This window comes from Haliotis cracherodii, unplaced genomic scaffold, assembly GCF_022045235.1.
Source record: "Haliotis cracherodii isolate W230 unplaced genomic scaffold, xgHalCrac1.p SCAF_1, whole genome shotgun sequence".
NCBI lineage: Eukaryota > Metazoa > Mollusca > Gastropoda > Lepetellida > Haliotidae > Haliotis > Haliotis cracherodii.
The window spans coordinates 87,963,716-87,981,669 of record NW_027266264.1 but is presented as its reverse complement, the minus strand read 5'-3'; the positions used below and the strand labels follow the sequence as shown (position 1 = coordinate 87,981,669).

Sequence of the window (17,954 nt, the reverse complement as noted above, 5' to 3'; positions counted from 1 at the left end):
CTTACTACAGTTTTGATTTTAAACTCATATCCCCCAAAACACAACGTTGGTTTTAAACTCATATCCCCCAAAACACAAGGTTGGTTTTAAATTTGGCATCTTAGAAAAGTACTGACAATTGCTCTACCATGATGTGTGGTGCAATAAGGTTAAGATTGGCTACAGGAATTATGGCTGTTATGCAATAGACATAGAATTCTTAGAATTTTACACAATGATATCTATTGTTTGATTTCTGTTTTCAATATTATTACACATTATTCATGTTAGAAATATTTATTTTTGTTGTGTGCACTGGTTTTAGGTCACGACGCTGGAAGGTCAGTTGGCCCGAGTAGGGTCCCAGATAGAGAAGGGCGAGGCAACGCGTCACAGTCTGGAGTTTGAACTGACAAAAGCACGGAGGGAGCTGAGTCAGCAAAAACAGACCAGGATGGAGAGAGAGGCGGTCCTCATGGAGACAAATGATGACCTGAAACGTAGGTGCCGCTCTTCAGGCAGGAACATTACAGGTTTAACTCCTATATGCTTGATGCATTGTGTGAGATAGCTGACCTTTGTGATTGTACTTGGATGTGTTGTGATACCTCTGTGTGGATGGGTGATCATCAGATGTGTTGTGATACGTCTGTGTGGATGGGTGACCACCAGTGGTGTTGTTATACGTCTGTGTAGATGGGTGATCACTAGGGGTGTTGTTATACGTCTGTGTAGATGGGTGACCACCAGGTGTGTTGTTATACGTCTGTGTAGATGGGTGATCACTAGGGGTGTTGTTATACGTCTGTGTAGATGGGTGATCACCAGGTGTGTTGTGATAAGTCTGTGTAGATGGGTGATCACCAGGTGTGTTGTGATACGTCTGTGTAGATGGGTGATCACCAGGTATGTTGTTATACGTCTGTGTAGATGGGTGATCACCAGATGTGTTGTGATACCTCTGTGTGGATGGGTGATCACCAGGTGTGTTGAGATACCTGTGTGTGGATGGGTGATCACCAGGTGTGATGAGATACCTCTGTGTAGATGGGTGATCACCAGGTGTGATGAGACACCTCTGTGTAGATGGGTGATCACCAGGTGTGATGAGATACCTCTGTGTAGATGGGTGATCACCAAGTGTGATGAGATACCCCTGTGTAGATGGGTGATCACCAGGTGTGATGAGATACCTCTGTGTAGATGGGTGATCACCAGGTGTGTTGTGATACCTCTGTGTAGATGGGTGATCACCAGGTGTGATGAGATACCTGTGTGTAGATGGGTGATCACCAGGTGTGTTGTGATACCTGTGTGTAGATGGGTGATCACCAGGTGTGTTGTGATACCCCTGTGTAGATGGGTGATCACCAGGTGTGATGAGATACCTCTGTGTAGATGGGTGATCACCAGGTGTGTTGTGATACCTGTGTGTAGATGGGTGATCACCAGGTGTGATGAGATACCTGTGTGTAGATGGGTGATCACCAGGTGTGTTGTGATACCTCTGTGTAGATGGGTGATCACCAGGTGTGATGAGATACCTCTGTGTAGATGGGTGATCACCAGGTGTGTTGTGATACGTCTGTGTGGATGGGTGATCACCAGGTGTGTTGTGATACGTCTGTGTGGATGGGTGATCACCAGGTGTGTTGTGATACGTCTGTGTGGATGGGTGATCACCAGGTGTGTTGTGATACGTCTGTGTAGATGGGTGATCACCAGGTGTGATGAGATACCTGTGTGTAGATGGGTGATCACCAGGTGTGTTGTGATACCTGTGTGTGCATGGGTGACCCCCAGGTGTCTGATATGTTGCTTGCACTTATTGTCTTCATTATTTCCCTGCCCTGATGATGTTGCTCCAAAGCTGCTCATTACCGCCTGAAAGCAACATAATAACTATACAATAATTAATATTATGTTATTCATCACTTGAAAGTGGTTACTGTGGCAAGAGTTGATGTGTTAGTTAGTGTCTCCTTCCTCTATTCCAGGTAAGATTGGTGAAGTGTCGGAAGAGATGCTCGCGCTGCAGAAACAAGTGCAGGCCGTCCACCAGTCCAGTGAAGGCACAGAGATGAAGATGAGGAAAGAACTGGAGGAAAAGGTCAAATGTCATTGATGCTCTTTCTAGTTAACTAAACAATATAATTCATTGAACATGATTGAAGCCAACAAACATGTCAATAGTGTAAATCAGTTCTTTGTCAAAATGTGGATACCTTATAAATTCATGTTGGTTTTCATTAAAACTATCAAAAGTATAAAAAAATTATTGGTGTTTTGGTGACATTCAAGATATATGTTTCTGTATGTGTGCTGTATGACAGAAGACTGACTTATTGAGGCTTTCTATTGATGCTTCATACCCGTGAAGATCCGGGGTAGAATAGGTCTTCAGCAACTCATGCATGCCGTAAACGGTGACTATGCTTGTCGTAAGAGGCGACTAACAGTCATCGTATCCCAATTGCACTGGATTGTCTGGTCCAGACTTGATCATTACAGATGGCCGTCATGTAGCTGGAATAGTGCTGAGTGTGGCGTTAAACAACAAATAAACAAAGAAACAAACTATTAGGCTTCACTGTATAATGCACACCTCTTCTTGAAATTTTATGATTTTGAATTCCTGAGAGGTCATCATTGGGAATTAAGAAATGTTTTTCTACCAGTCACACTATGTTGTTGCTGATAACTACTGGTTGGTGTGACAGGAGTTCCTGCTGAACCGGCACAAGAACGACCAGGAGGTGATGAGGACGGAGAGGGAGAAGCTGGAAGCGCTCCTCAGGCAGCACCAAGGGTAGGCAGAAGCTGATTACATGTGTATTCTTTACAACCTGAGACCCGTGAAGATCCGAGTTGAGAACAGGTCTTCAGCAACCCAGCAACAGGCGACTAACAGGATTGGGTTGTCAGACTTGTTGACTTGGTTGATGCATGTCATGGTATCCCAATTGCGTGGATCGATGCACATGATGTCCATCACTGGATTGTCTGGTACAGAATTGAATATTTACAGACTGCTGTCATATAGCTGGAATATTGCTGAGTGGGGCATTTTCTCATGTGCACATTGATCTAACATCCCCACTGTTTGAAACCCAAGCCTGGTTGTTCCATGGATGACACTATGAGATGGGTTTAACATCTGGTTGAACACAATACATACACTTTCAACACCCTCATACAAGTGTTGAGCACAATACATACACCTTCAACACCCTCATACAAGTGTTGAACACAATACATACACCTTCAACACCCTCATACAAGTGTTGAACACAATACACCTTCAACACCCTCATACAAGTGTTGAACACAATACATACACCTTCAACACCCTCATACAAGTGTTGAACACAATACACCTTCAACACCCTCATACAAGTGTTGAACACAATACATACACCTTCAACACCCTCATACAAGTGTTGAACACAATACATACACCTTCAACACCCTCATTCAAGTGTTGAACACAATACATACACCTTCAACACCCTCATACAAGTGTTGAACACAATACATACACCTTCAACACCCTCATACAAGTGTTGAACAAAATACATACACCTTCAACACCCTCATACAAGTGTTGAACACAATACACCTTCAACACCCTCATACAAGTGTTGAACACAATACATACACCTTCAACACCCTCATACAAGTGTTGAACACAATACATACACCTTCAAGACTTGTATGAGGGTGTTGAAAGTTTATGTAGTATGGTCAACACTTGTATGAGGGTGTTGAAAGTTTATGTAGTGTGGTCAACACTTATGTTGAAGGATGTTAAAGATGATGGAAACTACTCAGTTGTCTGTACTTTAGTTGATGCTCTTTATTTTTAAACTTAGCCTATATCACACTTGAATATTGTTAAAAGAGACTTAAAACCAAACCCACTCACTCATTCACTCACTGGTTTACAATCTCACCTACACTGGCCGCACCGGTCTGTATCTCCTCTGTTGTTAGTCACAGTAGGAGAATTAATCCCTGATACCTGCACCCAGCTGTTATGACTGATGTTGTTGTTATTTATATTCCAGAGAGAATAGCCAAGTTAGGTAACATGACTTGTTGTATTCCCTTTCGAAGTCCTTCATGGGTAGAACTTGTTTAACTAAAGACTGTTGGCTTGAACAGTAGATAGTGGTGCAATCTGTAAAAGATTTGTACAGAGAGATGTGATAGTGCTGAGACTGTAACCATGGTAACAGTAGGTAGGCCAATTAACACTGTAACATTAGGTAGGCCAACTAACACTGTAACATTAGGTAGACTGACTGACTCTGTAACATTAGGTAGGCCAACTGACACTGTAACATTAGGTAGACCAACTGACTCTGTAACATTAGGTAGGCCAACTAACACTGTAACATTAGGTAGGCCAACTGATAACTGTAACATTAGGTAGGCCAACTGATACCTGTAACATTAGGTAGGCCAATTAACACTGTAACATAAGGTAGACCAACTGACACTGTAACATAAGTTAGGCCAACTGACACTGTAACATTATGTTGGCCATCTGACGCTGTAACATTAGGTTGGGCGTCTGACTCTGTAACATTAGGTAGGCCAACTGATACCTGTAACATTAGGTAGGCCAACTGACATCTGTAACATTAGGTAGGCCAACTGACATCTGTACAATTAAGTAGGCTGACTAACATCTGTAACATTAGGTAGCCAACTGGTACCTGTAACATTAGGTAGACCAACTGACAGTGTCACATTAGGTAGGCCAATTAACACTGTAACATGAGGTAGACCAACTGACACTGTAACATTAGGTAGACCAACTGACACTGTAACATTAGGTAGACCAACTGACAGTGTAACATTAGGTAGACCAACTGAGAGTGTCACATTAGGTAGGCCAACTGACATCTGTACAATTAAGTAGGCCGACTAACATCTGTAACATTAGGTAGCCAACTGGTACCTGTAACATTAGGTAGACCAACTGAGAGTGTCACATTAGGTAGGCCAACTGGTACCTGTAACATTAGGTAGGCCAACTGACATTGTCACATTAGGTAGGCTGACTAACACTTACATTAGCACATGATTAGGTAGGCCGACTGATACCTGTAACATTCGGTAGCCAACTGATACCTGTAACATTAGGTAGGCCAACTGGTACCTGTAACATTAGGTAGACCAACTGACAGTGTCACATTAGGTAGGCCAATTAACACTGTAACATGAGGTAGACCAACTGACACTGTAACATTAGGTAGACCAACTGACACTGTAACATTATGTTGGCCATCTGACGCTGTAACATTAGGTTGGGCATCTGACTCTGTAACATTAGGTAGGCCAACTGACTCTGTAACATTAGGTAGGCCAACTGATACCTTTAACATTAGGTTGACCAACTAACATCTGTAACATTAGGTAGCCAACTGGTACCTGTAACATTAGGTAGACCAACTGACAGTGTCACATTAGGTAGGCCAATTAACACTGTAACATTAGGTAGACCAACTGACACTGTAACATTATGTAGACCAACTGACACTGTAACATTAGGTAGACCAACTGACACTGTAACATTAGGTAGACCAACTGAGAGTGTCACATTAGGTAGGCCAACTGACATCTGTAGCATTAAGTAGGCCGACTAACATCTTTAACATTAGGTAGCCAACTGGTACCTGTAACATTAGGTAGGCCAACTGACATTGTCACATTAGGTAGGCTGACTAACACTTACATTAGCACATGATTAGGTAGGCCGACTGATAACTGTAACATTAGGTAGGCCAACTGATACCTGTAACATTCGGTAGCCAGCTGATACCTGTAACATTAGGTAGGCCAACAGCCACTGTAACATTAGGTAAGCCAACTGGTACCTGTAACATTAAGTAGGCCAACTGACACGTCACATTAGGTGGGCCAACTAAAACTGTAACATTAGGTAAGCCAACTGATAACTGTAACATTAGGTAGGCCGACTGATACCTGTAACATTAGGTGGGCCAACTAAAACTGTAACATTAGGTAGGCCGACTGATACCTGTAACATTAGGTAGCCAACTGGTACCTGTAACATTAAGTAGGCCAACTGACACGTCACATTAGGTGGGCCAACTAAAACTGTAACATTAGGTAAGCCAACTGATAACTGTAACATTAGGTAGGCCGACTGATACCTGTAATATTAGGTAGGCCGACTGATACCTGTAACATTAGGTAGGCCGACTGATACCTGTAGCATTAGGTAGGCCGACTGATACCTGTAACATTAGGTAGGCCGACTGATACCTGTAACATTAGGTAGGCCGACTGATACCTGTAACATTAGGTAGGCCAACTGATACCTGTAACATTAGGTAGGCTGACTGATAACTGTAACATTAGGTAGGCCGACTGATACCTGTAACTTAAGGTAACCCAACTGGTACCTGTAACATTAGGTAGGCCAACTGACAATAACAATAGGTAGGCCAACTAACACTAACATTAGGTGGGCCAACTGATACCTGTAACATTAGGTAGGCCAACTGACACCTGTAACATTAGGTAGGCCAACTGACACTAACATTAGGTAGGCCAACTGATACCTGTAACTTTAGGTAGGCCAACTGATACCTGTAACTTTAGGTTGACCAACTAACACTGTAACATTAGGTAGGCCAACTGATACCTGTAACATTAGGTAGGCCAACTGATACCTGTAACATTAGGTAGGCCAACTGATACTTGTAAATTTAGGTAGGCCAACTGATACCTGTAACTTTAGGTAGACCAACTAACACTGTAACATTAGGTGGGCCAACTGATACCTGTAACATTAGGTAGGCCAACTGACACCTGTAACATTAGGTAGGCCAACTGACACTAACATTAGGTAGGCCAACTGATACCTGTAACTTTAGGTAGGCCAACTGATACCTGTAACTTTAGGTTGACCAACTAACACTGTAACATTAGGTAGGCCAACTGATACCTGTAACATTAGGTAGGCCAACTGATACCTGTAACATTAGGTAGGCCAACTGATACTTGTAAATTTAGGTAGGCCAACTGATACCTGTAACTTTAGGTAGACCAACTAACACTGTAACATTAGGTGGGCCAACTGATACCTGTAACATTAGGTAGGCCGACTGATACCTGTAACATTAGGTAGGCCAACTGATACCTGTAACTTTAGGTAGGCCAACTGATACCTGTAACTTAAGGTAGGCCAACTAACACTGTCACATTAGGTAGGCCAATTGATACCTGTAACATTAGGTAGGCCGACTGACCTGAGAACTCTGTTATGCCAAATGAAATTAAAAGATGGTACTTGAGGAGATAAAACAAGGACTGGTCAACTCAGAGCCAGTATACTGTGTCTTGTTTGGGTATGCATGTTAAACTACTACATGTACGTCGTATCTCAGTGGGCTAGCACTAAAAAAATGGAATAAATCTGCACTAGTACAAGCAGCCACACACCATGCACACCACTCTGTAAGTGCAATAACCGTGACCCCCATTCCATCTTACCCCAGACATTATATGTATTTTCCCACAGTTTCAAAACCATCGGGGAAGAATATTGCATAAGCAAGCCCATTAACTGTATTGGTAATGTTTTAACCCCTACACTGGCTACAGTTAAAATACATGACATTCATACAGTTTGGGCCATAATTATAGAAAATTTATTCCATTTTTAGACAAATTCTAAGAGAGTGCTAGTTCTTATTTTCGCTTTGCTATTTGATAAGAACTCTTGCTTTACCTTGAATCATGAACAGCTACAGGCAAATATTGATTATCATTTTTAACTACTAGCCTTGTTTGATAGTATCACTTCAATATGTTCCAAAATATTTTGTTCGATACTTACATGAAAGTTTACTTGACAAAATTTGTGTTATGTTTTACATCGATACTCATGATGTCAGTCATTGGATTATATGGTCCAGGCTAATCTACTTACAGACTGCCGTCATATAGTTGCAATATTGCTGAGTGCGGGTTAAACATCAAACAGACAAAACCAGGTGGTAATAAACTCTCCCATCTGTTTCAGCACAGTGTCAGGGTTGCACGAGCAGATACAGGAACTAGAGAGTAAGTCCGCGCAGTTACAGAGGTTGCCCTCAACCCTGCATCGTTTGAAACATGCCCCTGCCTTCATATACACTGGGGTAACAATGGAGGTCTCATCATATCTTGACATGTTTAATTCAATGATAGTGTAAGTTGAAGAAACATGTTTGTCACCAGCAGGATTAAAAACGTGCCTCTTCCTGGGGCAAAGACTAGAAAAGTCCAGTTTCCACCTATCCTGAACTAGGCTGGAATTCTGGAGTTACATTTTGGCTGGACTATCAAGTCTATGCTTAGTCCAATCAAAATCGAGTAGCTGTCTACACACACTGTTAATAAACAACACGGATTTCAAAGTGCAGATTTCCGTTGACTGCAGGATTTGCAAAGCATGTTTACCGCCATATTTTGTTAATCTATTCATGTTATTAATCAAGGTGCTCAATTGATTCAATTCACTTTGGGGGGTAAGACTTGAATTACAATATATAGATCTTTAATATCGATCAGATCGACTTGACTGGACGCTGCCATTTTGTTTGAAGCAAATGCAAGTGACACGAGAGATGGAATCTGATCGGTCAATAAGAGGGTTATGGAAGGGGCATAATTCACGGGATAACTAGCCACTGGTGGTGCTACAATCGACCTGGAAATTCCATCCTAGTTCGGCACGGTTGGGAATTGGACTTTTATAGTCAGTTAACCTTTATAGTCAGTTAACTCCCTTGCCTCAGGAAAATGGAAACTGCAGTGCCAACAGCTGGTGTGGAAGCTGGAAAAGTTGTCTTTCTTGGTCAGGGCTGAGTTTGCTTATAATCAGGATAATAGGCCCACCAACATAGGCACCTGATTTGTAGGTGATTGATAAACAGGCTTGAGTTGGTTCGACAGGAACTGCACACATTCTCTAGGATATTTCAGCCTCAATACCTAAGGAACATATGATGGGTTCAGGGCCAAATGACACATGCATTATGTATGGGCCTTTCAGATAGCATTCTTAAAGTTAAACATAGACCTCTTGAATGTCTTTTTAAATAATTTGGTTTTAGCAATTCCTTTGTTGTGATTCAGGTGAGAGGACAAGCTTGTCCGACCATCTGCGGAAAGCATTGTCAGAAGTGGATTATGGCAAGGAAAGAGAGGAGAAGATGAAGAAAGATATTGATGTAAGAATGTTGAAGTTGAATGCATGTGGGTAAATACATGTTACAGTTCCAGCAGGATTAAAGAATCTCATTGATCAGATATGGGCAAAAGCAAACTGAACATTAAAACACATCAATTTTTTTACTTATCCTATCTCACGCAATGCATTTCTCCTTCTTCCAATCCTGGTATAGGAAATGCCCTAGAACAAAGTGTCCAGCTTCAGAAAGCATATTAGCCTAACACATCCAAGCATCACCATAGTCACCACCTATCAAATCCGTCACGCACTATAATCCTGTGCACTGCGACCTTTGACGACCTGAACACCTGACATGAGTCAGAAATGAACCTTGGAATTTCACTTCTTTTGTTTATTATTGTTGCAATTTGGGTTGCCAGAATGAGTAGCTTTTGGAGGGCAACTCATCTGTAAAGACAGATTTGAAAACATTTGAAAATTTTACTTCTCCTATCTTACACGATGTCGCCCAACCATCCCTCCAAGCATCTCAGTTGCTCCAGCCGCTACACCTTGAGAAAGAAAATGGTCGGGTTGCACGGGATTGATTGGTGCATGATCCAGATGGACAATGGCTTGGGAACGTATACAACGTGGTCAAGGAAGCTGAGGTCGGGTCGCACGGGATTGATTGGTGCATGATCCAGATGGACAATGGCTTGGGAAGGTATACAGATTTGTCAAGGAAGCTGAGGTCGGGTCGCACGGGATTGATTGGTGCATGATCCAGATTGACAATGGCTTGGGAAGGTATACAGAGTGGTCAAGGAAGCTGAGGTCGGGTTGCACGGGATTGATTGATGCATGATCCAGATGGACAATGGCTTGGGAAGGTATACAGAGTGGTCAAGGAAGCGTAGGCCGGGTTGCACGGGATTGATTGGTGCATGATCCAGATGGACAATGGCTTGGGAAGGTATACAGAGTGGTCAAGGAAGCGTAGGCCGGGTTGCACGGGATTGATTGGTGCATGATCCAGATGGACAATGGCTTGGGAACGTATACAGAGTGGTCAAGGAAGCGTAGGTCGGGTTGCACGGGATTGATTGGTGCATGACCCAGATGGACAATGGCTTGGGAAGGTATACAGAGTGGTCAAGGAAGCTGAGGTCGGGTTGCACGGGATTGATTGGTGCATGATCCAGATGGACAATGGCTTGGGAAGGTATACAGAGTGGTCAAGGAAGCCTAGGTCGGGTCACATGGGATTGATTGGTGCATGATCCATATGGACAATGGCTTGGGAAGGTATACAGATTGGTCAAGGAAGCTGAGGTCGGGTCGCACAGGATTGATTGGTGCATGACCCAGATGGACAATGGCTTGGGAAGGTATACAGAGTGGTCAAGGAAGCTGAGGTCCGGTCGCACGGGATTGATTGGTGCATAATCCAGATGGACAATGGCTTGGGAAGGTATACAGAGTGGTCAAGGAAGCTGAGGTCGGGTCGCACAGGATTGATTGGTGCATGACCCAGATGGACAATGGCTTGGGAAGGTATACAGAGTGGTCAAGGAAGCTGAGGTCCGGTCGCACGGGATTGATTGGTGCATAATCCAGATGGACAATGGCTTGGGAAGGTATACAGAGTGGTCAAGGAAGCGTAGGTCGGGTTGCACAGGATTGATTGGTGCATGATCCAGATGGACAATGGCTTGGGTAGGTATACAGAGTGGTCAAGGAAGCGTAGGTCGGGTCGCAGGGGATTGATTGGTGCATGATCCAGATGGACAATGGCTTGGGTAGGTATACAGAGTGGTCAAGGAAGCGTAGGTCGGGTCGCAGGGGATTGATTGGTGCATGATCCAGATGGACAATGGCTTGGGAAGGTATACAGAGTGGTCAAGGAAGCTGAAGTCGGGTCGCAGGGGATTGATTGGTGCATGATCCAGATGGACAATGGCTTGGGAAGGTATACAGAGTGGTCAAGGAAGCGTAGGTCGGGTCGCACGAGATTGATTGGTGCATGATCCAGATGGACAATGGCTTGGGTAGGTATACAGAGTGGTCAAGGAAGCGTAGGTCTGGTCGCACGGGATTGATTGGTGCATGATCCAGATGGACAATGGCTTGGGAAGGTATACAGATTTGTCAAGGAAGCTGAGGTCGGGTTGCACGGGATTGATTGGTGCATGATCCAGATGGACAAGCAGTGATCATGGTGATGAATAGGGATGTGTTGGAGTGAGATGTTTTTTAAACTTTGTTCTGAAGCGTGTTTCTACACCAGGATCAAAGAAGGAAGAGAGATGCATTATGTGAGATAGGATAATGTATGTAAATGTACAACTTATTATATAATTTCCAATTTCTTCAGTCATCTCGCTGTAATGTCAAATATTGCAACATGACAGAAAAGTCAAGAGTTGCAGTATGTGATAATTTATTCATATTTCATGTCACTAGACTAAATGCCATGTTTTTATTGCAAGTTTGTTCCCTGTTGGGATTCTGGGTGAAAATTGTTCATTCCAAGCAAACTAGGGTTTGTCATACAAGTTGACAAAATGGATTTGGTAGACTTGGTTGGATGAATATCAATGAACCCTAATGGCAGGGGTCTTTGCTCTTAATATCAATCACTGGTTTGTCCATCACAGACCGCCTACGTAGTCAAGTGGTAGAGCTTCCGCCCAGGGAGTGGCAGGTCCGGGGTTCGATCCCTGTCCGTGTCATCCTAAAGGACATTAAAAGAAGGTACTTGTTGTTACTGACATTTAGGGGCTGAAACAATTACTGGTCGGCCCAGAGTCAGTATACTGTGTCTGAGTGGGGTATTCATGTTAAACAGCACTGCTTCGTGGTATCTCAGTGGGCTAGCACTACAAATCGGCATCAGTCCCGACTACTACAAGCAGCCACTCTCACACATGGGCATGCCTATCGCTATGTAAGTGCAATAATCGTGGACATGGACATGAAATGTAATTTGTGGTATTTTTGTAGGTTGCCGTCCACAGGATCAAGTCCTTAGAAGAGAACATCGAAGCAGAGCGAGCGGCTCATCTGGAGACCAAGTTTAACTCTGAGATTGTACAGGTAATTTGAGCAGCACTTACCAGCTAGAGGCAAGTGGAAGTTATAGATTGTGTGGGACTCCTGTTTATGGGATGATAGTGTGGGAGACCCTGATGGTGTCACCTGGTGCATGGATAGTGTGGGTGATCCTGATGGTGTCACCTGGTGCATGCATAGAGTGGGTGATCCTGATGGTGTCACCTGGTGCATGGATAGTGTGGGAGATCCTGATGGTGGCACCGGGTGCATGGATAGTGTGGGTGACCCTGATGGTGTCACCTGGTGCATGGATAGTGTGGGAGATCCTGATGGTATGACCTGGTGCATGGATAGTGTGGGTGATCCTGATGGTGTCACCTGGTGCATGGATAGTGTGGGTGATCCTGATGGTGTCACCTGGTGCATGGATAGTGTGGGTGATCCTGATGGTGTCACCTGGTGCATGGATAGTGTGGGTGATCCTGATGGTGTCACCTGGTGCATGCATAGAGTGGGTGATCCTGATGGTGTCACCTGGTGCATGGATAGTGTGGGAGATCCTGATGGTGGCACCGGGTGCATGGATAGTGTGGGTGACCCTGATGGTGTCACCTGGTGCATGGATAGTGTGGGAGATCCTGATGGTATGACCTGGTGCATTGATAGTATGGGTGATCCTGATGGTGTCACCTGGTGCATGGATAGTGTGGGTGATCCTGATGGGGTCACCTAGTGATGGATAGAGTGGGTGGTCCTGGTGCATGGATAGTGTGAGAGATCCTGATGGTGTGACGGGTGCATTGATTGTGTGGGAGATCCTGATGGTGTGACCGGATACATGGATAGTGTGGAAGATCCTGATATTGTGACCGGGTGCATGGATAGTGTGGGAGGTCCTAATATTGTGACCGGGTGCATGGAATGTGTGGGAGATCCTGATGGTGTGACCGGGTGCATGGAATGTGTGGGAGATCCTGATGGTGTGACCGGGTGCATGGATAGTGTGGGAGATCCTGATGGTGTGACCGGGTGCATGGATAGTGTGGGAGATCCTGATGGTGTCACCTGGAGCATGGATAGTGTGGGAGATCCTGATGGTGTCACCTGGTGCATGGATAGTGTGGGAGATCCTGATGGTGTGACCGGGTGCATGTTTCAGCTTCGTGTGCGGGACCTGGAAGGGGGCATGGACGTGGAGAAGTCGGCCAACATCGAGGCCACCAAGGCAGTGGAGAGACTGGCCAAGCAGATCAGGTAGAACATTTAATTATTAGTATACACCAGGACAGTTCAGGAAGATGATTTGGTGATCAGGACACACCAGGACAGTATTACTGTATGTTGCAGGGAGACTGAACTCTAGCTGTAGTATTACTAAGTGAAACTGACTGACTGTATGTTGCAGGGAGACTGAGCTCCAGCTGTTGTATTACTGACTGCCTGACTGTATGTTGCAGAGAGATTGAGCTCTAGCTGTGGTGTTACTGACTGCCTGACTGTATGTTGCAGGGAGATTGAGCTCTATCTGTACTATACTGAACAACAAAAGTGCCTGTGACATTGAATAAGATTAATGCAAAGTTATGTTTTTACCAAATCTGAAACAATTTTGGTTTGCAACAGACAAAAGACTCCTGTATGTGTTCAAATGGTTTACTGACCTCAGAAAATGTGTGATTTCATAAAAAACATGAACATGCCAAAATGTCAATTTACAAATCAATAGCGTGTGTCCACCTCTGGTTGCAATGCAAGCAACAAATCTTCGTCTCATGGAATGGACCAAGCGTCACACAAAGTCCTGTGGGATATCTGTCCATATCTGCTGGAGCATGTTTCGAAGTTCCTGGAGTGTCTGTGGAACACGTGGTTGACGTCGAAGGCGCCGATCCATCTCATCCCACATGTGCTCGATTGGTGAGAGATCAGTGGAGCGAGCCGACCAGGGGATGACATTCACGTTGTTTTTTTTTTAAAGAGAATCCTGAACAAGTCGGGCAATTTGAGGACGGGCGTTGTCATGTTGAAAGGTAATGCCTGGGCCATGACGACGCAAAAACGGTAGAACAACAGGGCCGATGATCTCGTCCCGGTAGCGCTGTCCATTGAGATTTCCCTCTACCACTATCAAACTGGTCCTATGTCTTGCTGTAATCCCACCCCATACCATAACCATCGACGTCGGTACACTCGAATTCGTCTATCACTGTGGCTGAGGTGAAAACGAGACTCGTCAGTGAAAAAAACTTGTCCCCAGTGTAAGGCCGTCTAGCGTAGACGCTGTCTGCACCACTGGAGACGTGCTTGACGGTGGTTTCGTTTCAAAATGGGACGTCTGGCGGGTCTTCTGGCGACAATCCCTGCACATCTGATGAAACGAAGTACGGTTTGTGAAGATATTCGGCGAAGGTCAGGGATGCTTCTTGCAGTCACTGTTGCTGGCTGGAATCAATTTCGTAGGTGTGTTGTTCGAATCCAGTTGTCTTGTCAATTATTGGTTACGTGTGGCCTGTCACTCCAATGATGGTCTCTGACTGCATTCGTCTGTTGCCAACATTGCCATAAACACCAAATAGGGTTTCAGTGGACGTTAAATTGTCTTGTAACATCACGTTGACTCGATCCTGCTTCAAGCATACCAATGGCTCACAGATGCTCATTTTCGGACAGGCATGGCATTTCGTAATGTTGAATAATTGCGTAATTTTGTTGTTTTTTCTGAGTGGTTGTTGTCAGCACGGTGCTAAACAATGCATATGGAATCCCGTTAACGCACATCTTTTTATACCCATTCTTGGGTAGTGAAATGCATAGGGCTTGCATAAAAGTCAACTTTTACATGGAATGCATGCTTTTCTGTAGCAGTTGCATTTTGTGACTTGATTCCATACATGTTTACTTGTTTGAAAAATACACTAAAATATTGGTGTGACAGGAACTTTTGTTGTTGAGTATATTACCGAGTGCAGATTGAGCTCTAGCTGTAGTATTACTGAGTGCAACTGACTGACTGTATGTTGCAGGGAGACTGAGCTCTAGCTGTAGTATTACTGAGTGCAACTGACTGACTATGTTGCAGGGAGATTGAGCTCTAGCTGTAGTATTACTGAGTGCAACTGACTGACTGTATGTTGCAGGGAGATTGAGCTCTAGCTGTAGTATTACTGAGTGCAACTGACTGACTATGTTGCAGGGAGATTGAGCTCTCGCTGTAGTATTGCTGAGTGCAACTGACTGACTGTATGTTGCAGGGAGATTGAGCTCTAGCTGTAGTATTGCTGAGTGCAACTGACTGACTGTATGTTGCAGGGAGATTGAGCTCTCGCTGTAGTATTACTGAGTGCAACTGACTGACTGTATGTTGCAGGGAGATTGAGCTCTAGCTGTAGTATTACTGAGTGCAACTGACTGACTGTATGTTGCAGGGAGATTGAGCTCTCGCTGTAGTATTGCTGAGTGCAACTGACTGACTGTATGTTGCAGGGAGATTGAGCTCTAGCTGTAGTATTACTGAGTGCAACTGACTGACTGTATGTTGCAGGGAGATTGAGCTCTCGCTGTAGTATTGCTGAGTGCAACTGACTGACTGTATGTTGCAGGGAGATTGAGCTCTAGCTGTAGTAATACTGAGTGCAACTGACTGACTGTATGTTGCAGGGAGATTGAGCTCTCGCTGTAGTATTGCCGACTGCAACTGACTGACTGTATGTTGCAGGGAGATTGAGCTCTAGCTGTAGTATTACTGAGTGCAACTGACTGACTGTATGTTGCAGGGAGATTGAGCTCTAGCTGTAGTATTACTGAGTGCAACTGACTGACTGTATGTTGCAGGGAGATTGAGCTCTCGCTGTAGTATTGCTGAGTGCAACTGACTGACTGTATGTTGCAGGGAGATTGAGCTCTAGCTGTAGTAATACTGAGTGCAACTGACTGACTGTATGTTGCAGGGAGATTGAGCTCTAGCTGTAGTATTACTGAGTGCAACTGACTGACTGTATGTTGCAGGGAGATTGAGCTCTCGCTGTAGTATTGCTGAGTGCAACTGACTGACTGTATGTTGCAGGGAGATTGAGCTCTAGCTGTAGTATTACTGAGTGCAACTGACTGACTGTATGTTGCAGGGAGATTGAGCTCTAGCTGTAGTATTACTGAGTGCAACTGACTGACTGTATGTTGCAGGGAGATTGAGCTCTCGCTGTAGTATTGCTGAGTGCAACTGACTGACTGTATGTTGCAGGGAGATTGAGCTCTAGCTGTAGTAATACTGAGTGCAACTGACTGACTGTATGTTGCAGGGAGATTGAGCTCTAGCTGTAGTATTGCTGAGTGCAACTGACTGACTGTATGTTGCAGGGAGATTGAGCTCTAGCTGTAGTATTACTGAGTGCAACTGACTGACTGTATGTTGCAGGGAGATTGAGCTCTAGCTGTAGTATTGCTGAGTGCAACTGACTGACTGTATGTTGCAGGGAGATTGAGCTCTAGCTGTGGTATTACTGAGTGCAACTGACTGACTGTATGTTGCAGGGAGATTGAGCTCTAGCTGTAGTAGTGCTGAGTGCAACTGACTGACTGTATGTTGCAGGGAGATTGAGCTCTCGCTGTAGTATTGCTGAGTGCAACTGACTGACTGTATGTTGCAGGGAGATTGAGCTCTAGCTGTAGTATTGCTGAGTGCAACTGACTGACTGTATGTTGCAGGGAGATTGAGCTCTAGCTGTAGTATTGCTGAGTGCAACTGACTGACTGTATGTTGCAGGGAGATTGAGCTCTCGCTGTAGTATTGCTGAGTGCAACTGACTGACTGTATGTTGCAGGGAGATTGAGCAGGCCTACAATGATGAGAGGAAGGTGAAGAAAGAAGCAGTACACAAGATGGAAAAGTAAGACGACAATCTACTCTCAGATATTTGAAGCAATAAGGTTATAAGTAAGGATAAGAATTTATGGATGCACAACTTCTTTATTACAATTAAGAGCGACGTTTCGGTGTAGGTTCTAACACCGTTATCAAGCAAGTGATAACGGTGTTAGAACCTACACCGAAACGTCGCTCTTAATTGTAATAAAGAAGTTGTTCATCCATAAATTCTTATCCTTACTTAGTACTCCAACTTCTAAATGCCTATAAAAAAAGAAGGAATAAGGTTATATTCTGGTATGACTATAACTACTACCTAAAAAGTTTTCTCTAATCATTCATTTAAATTTTGTCTGAATGACATATATTTATTACTTATATTAACAGTTGATGATGGTTGTACACAGTTGATGGTTGTACATAGTTGATGGTTGTACACAGTAGATGATGGTTGTACACAGTTGATGATGGTTGTACACAGTAGATGATGGTTGTACACAGTTGAAGGTTGTACACAATAGATGATGGTTGTACACAGTTGATGGTTGTACACAGTAGATGATGGTTGTACACAGTTGATGGTTGTACACAGTAGATGATGGTTGTACACAGTTGATGGTTGTACACGGTTGATGATGGTTGTACACAGTTGATGATAGTTGTACACAGTAGATGATGGTTGTATACAGATGATGGTTGTACACAGTTGATGGTTGTACACAGTAGATGATGGTTGTACACAGTTGATGGTTGTACACAGTAGATGATGGTTGTACATAGTTGATGATGGTTGTACACAGTTGATGATGGTTGTACACAGTTGATGGTTGTACACAGTTGATGATGGTTGTACACAGTAGT

At 44.0% G+C, this 17,954-nt stretch overlaps 1 protein-coding gene across 3 annotated transcripts in view; it reads left to right on the top strand.

Moving 5' to 3' along the window:
• LOC139453736 (coiled-coil domain-containing protein 171-like) overlaps nt 1-17,954 on the top strand; it is a 52,460-nt gene that overhangs the window by 8,251 nt on the left and 26,255 nt on the right. For 2 of the 3 annotated variants that reach the window (XM_071235213.1, XM_071235207.1), the window contains exons 5-13: nt 305-479; nt 1,977-2,089; nt 2,700-2,788; nt 4,047-4,064; nt 8,042-8,082; nt 9,139-9,233; nt 12,182-12,274; nt 13,392-13,486; nt 17,050-17,115. In XM_071235213.1, coding sequence (XP_071091314.1) covers nt 305-479; nt 1,977-2,089; nt 2,700-2,788; nt 4,047-4,064; nt 8,042-8,082; nt 9,139-9,233; nt 12,182-12,274; nt 13,392-13,486; nt 17,050-17,115 — 785 coding nt within the window. The remainder of the gene's footprint in view (nt 1-304; nt 480-1,976; nt 2,090-2,699; nt 2,789-4,046; nt 4,065-8,041; nt 8,083-9,138; nt 9,234-12,181; nt 12,275-13,391; nt 13,487-17,049; nt 17,116-17,954) is intronic. The other variant, XM_071235218.1, reaches the window with a different exon arrangement.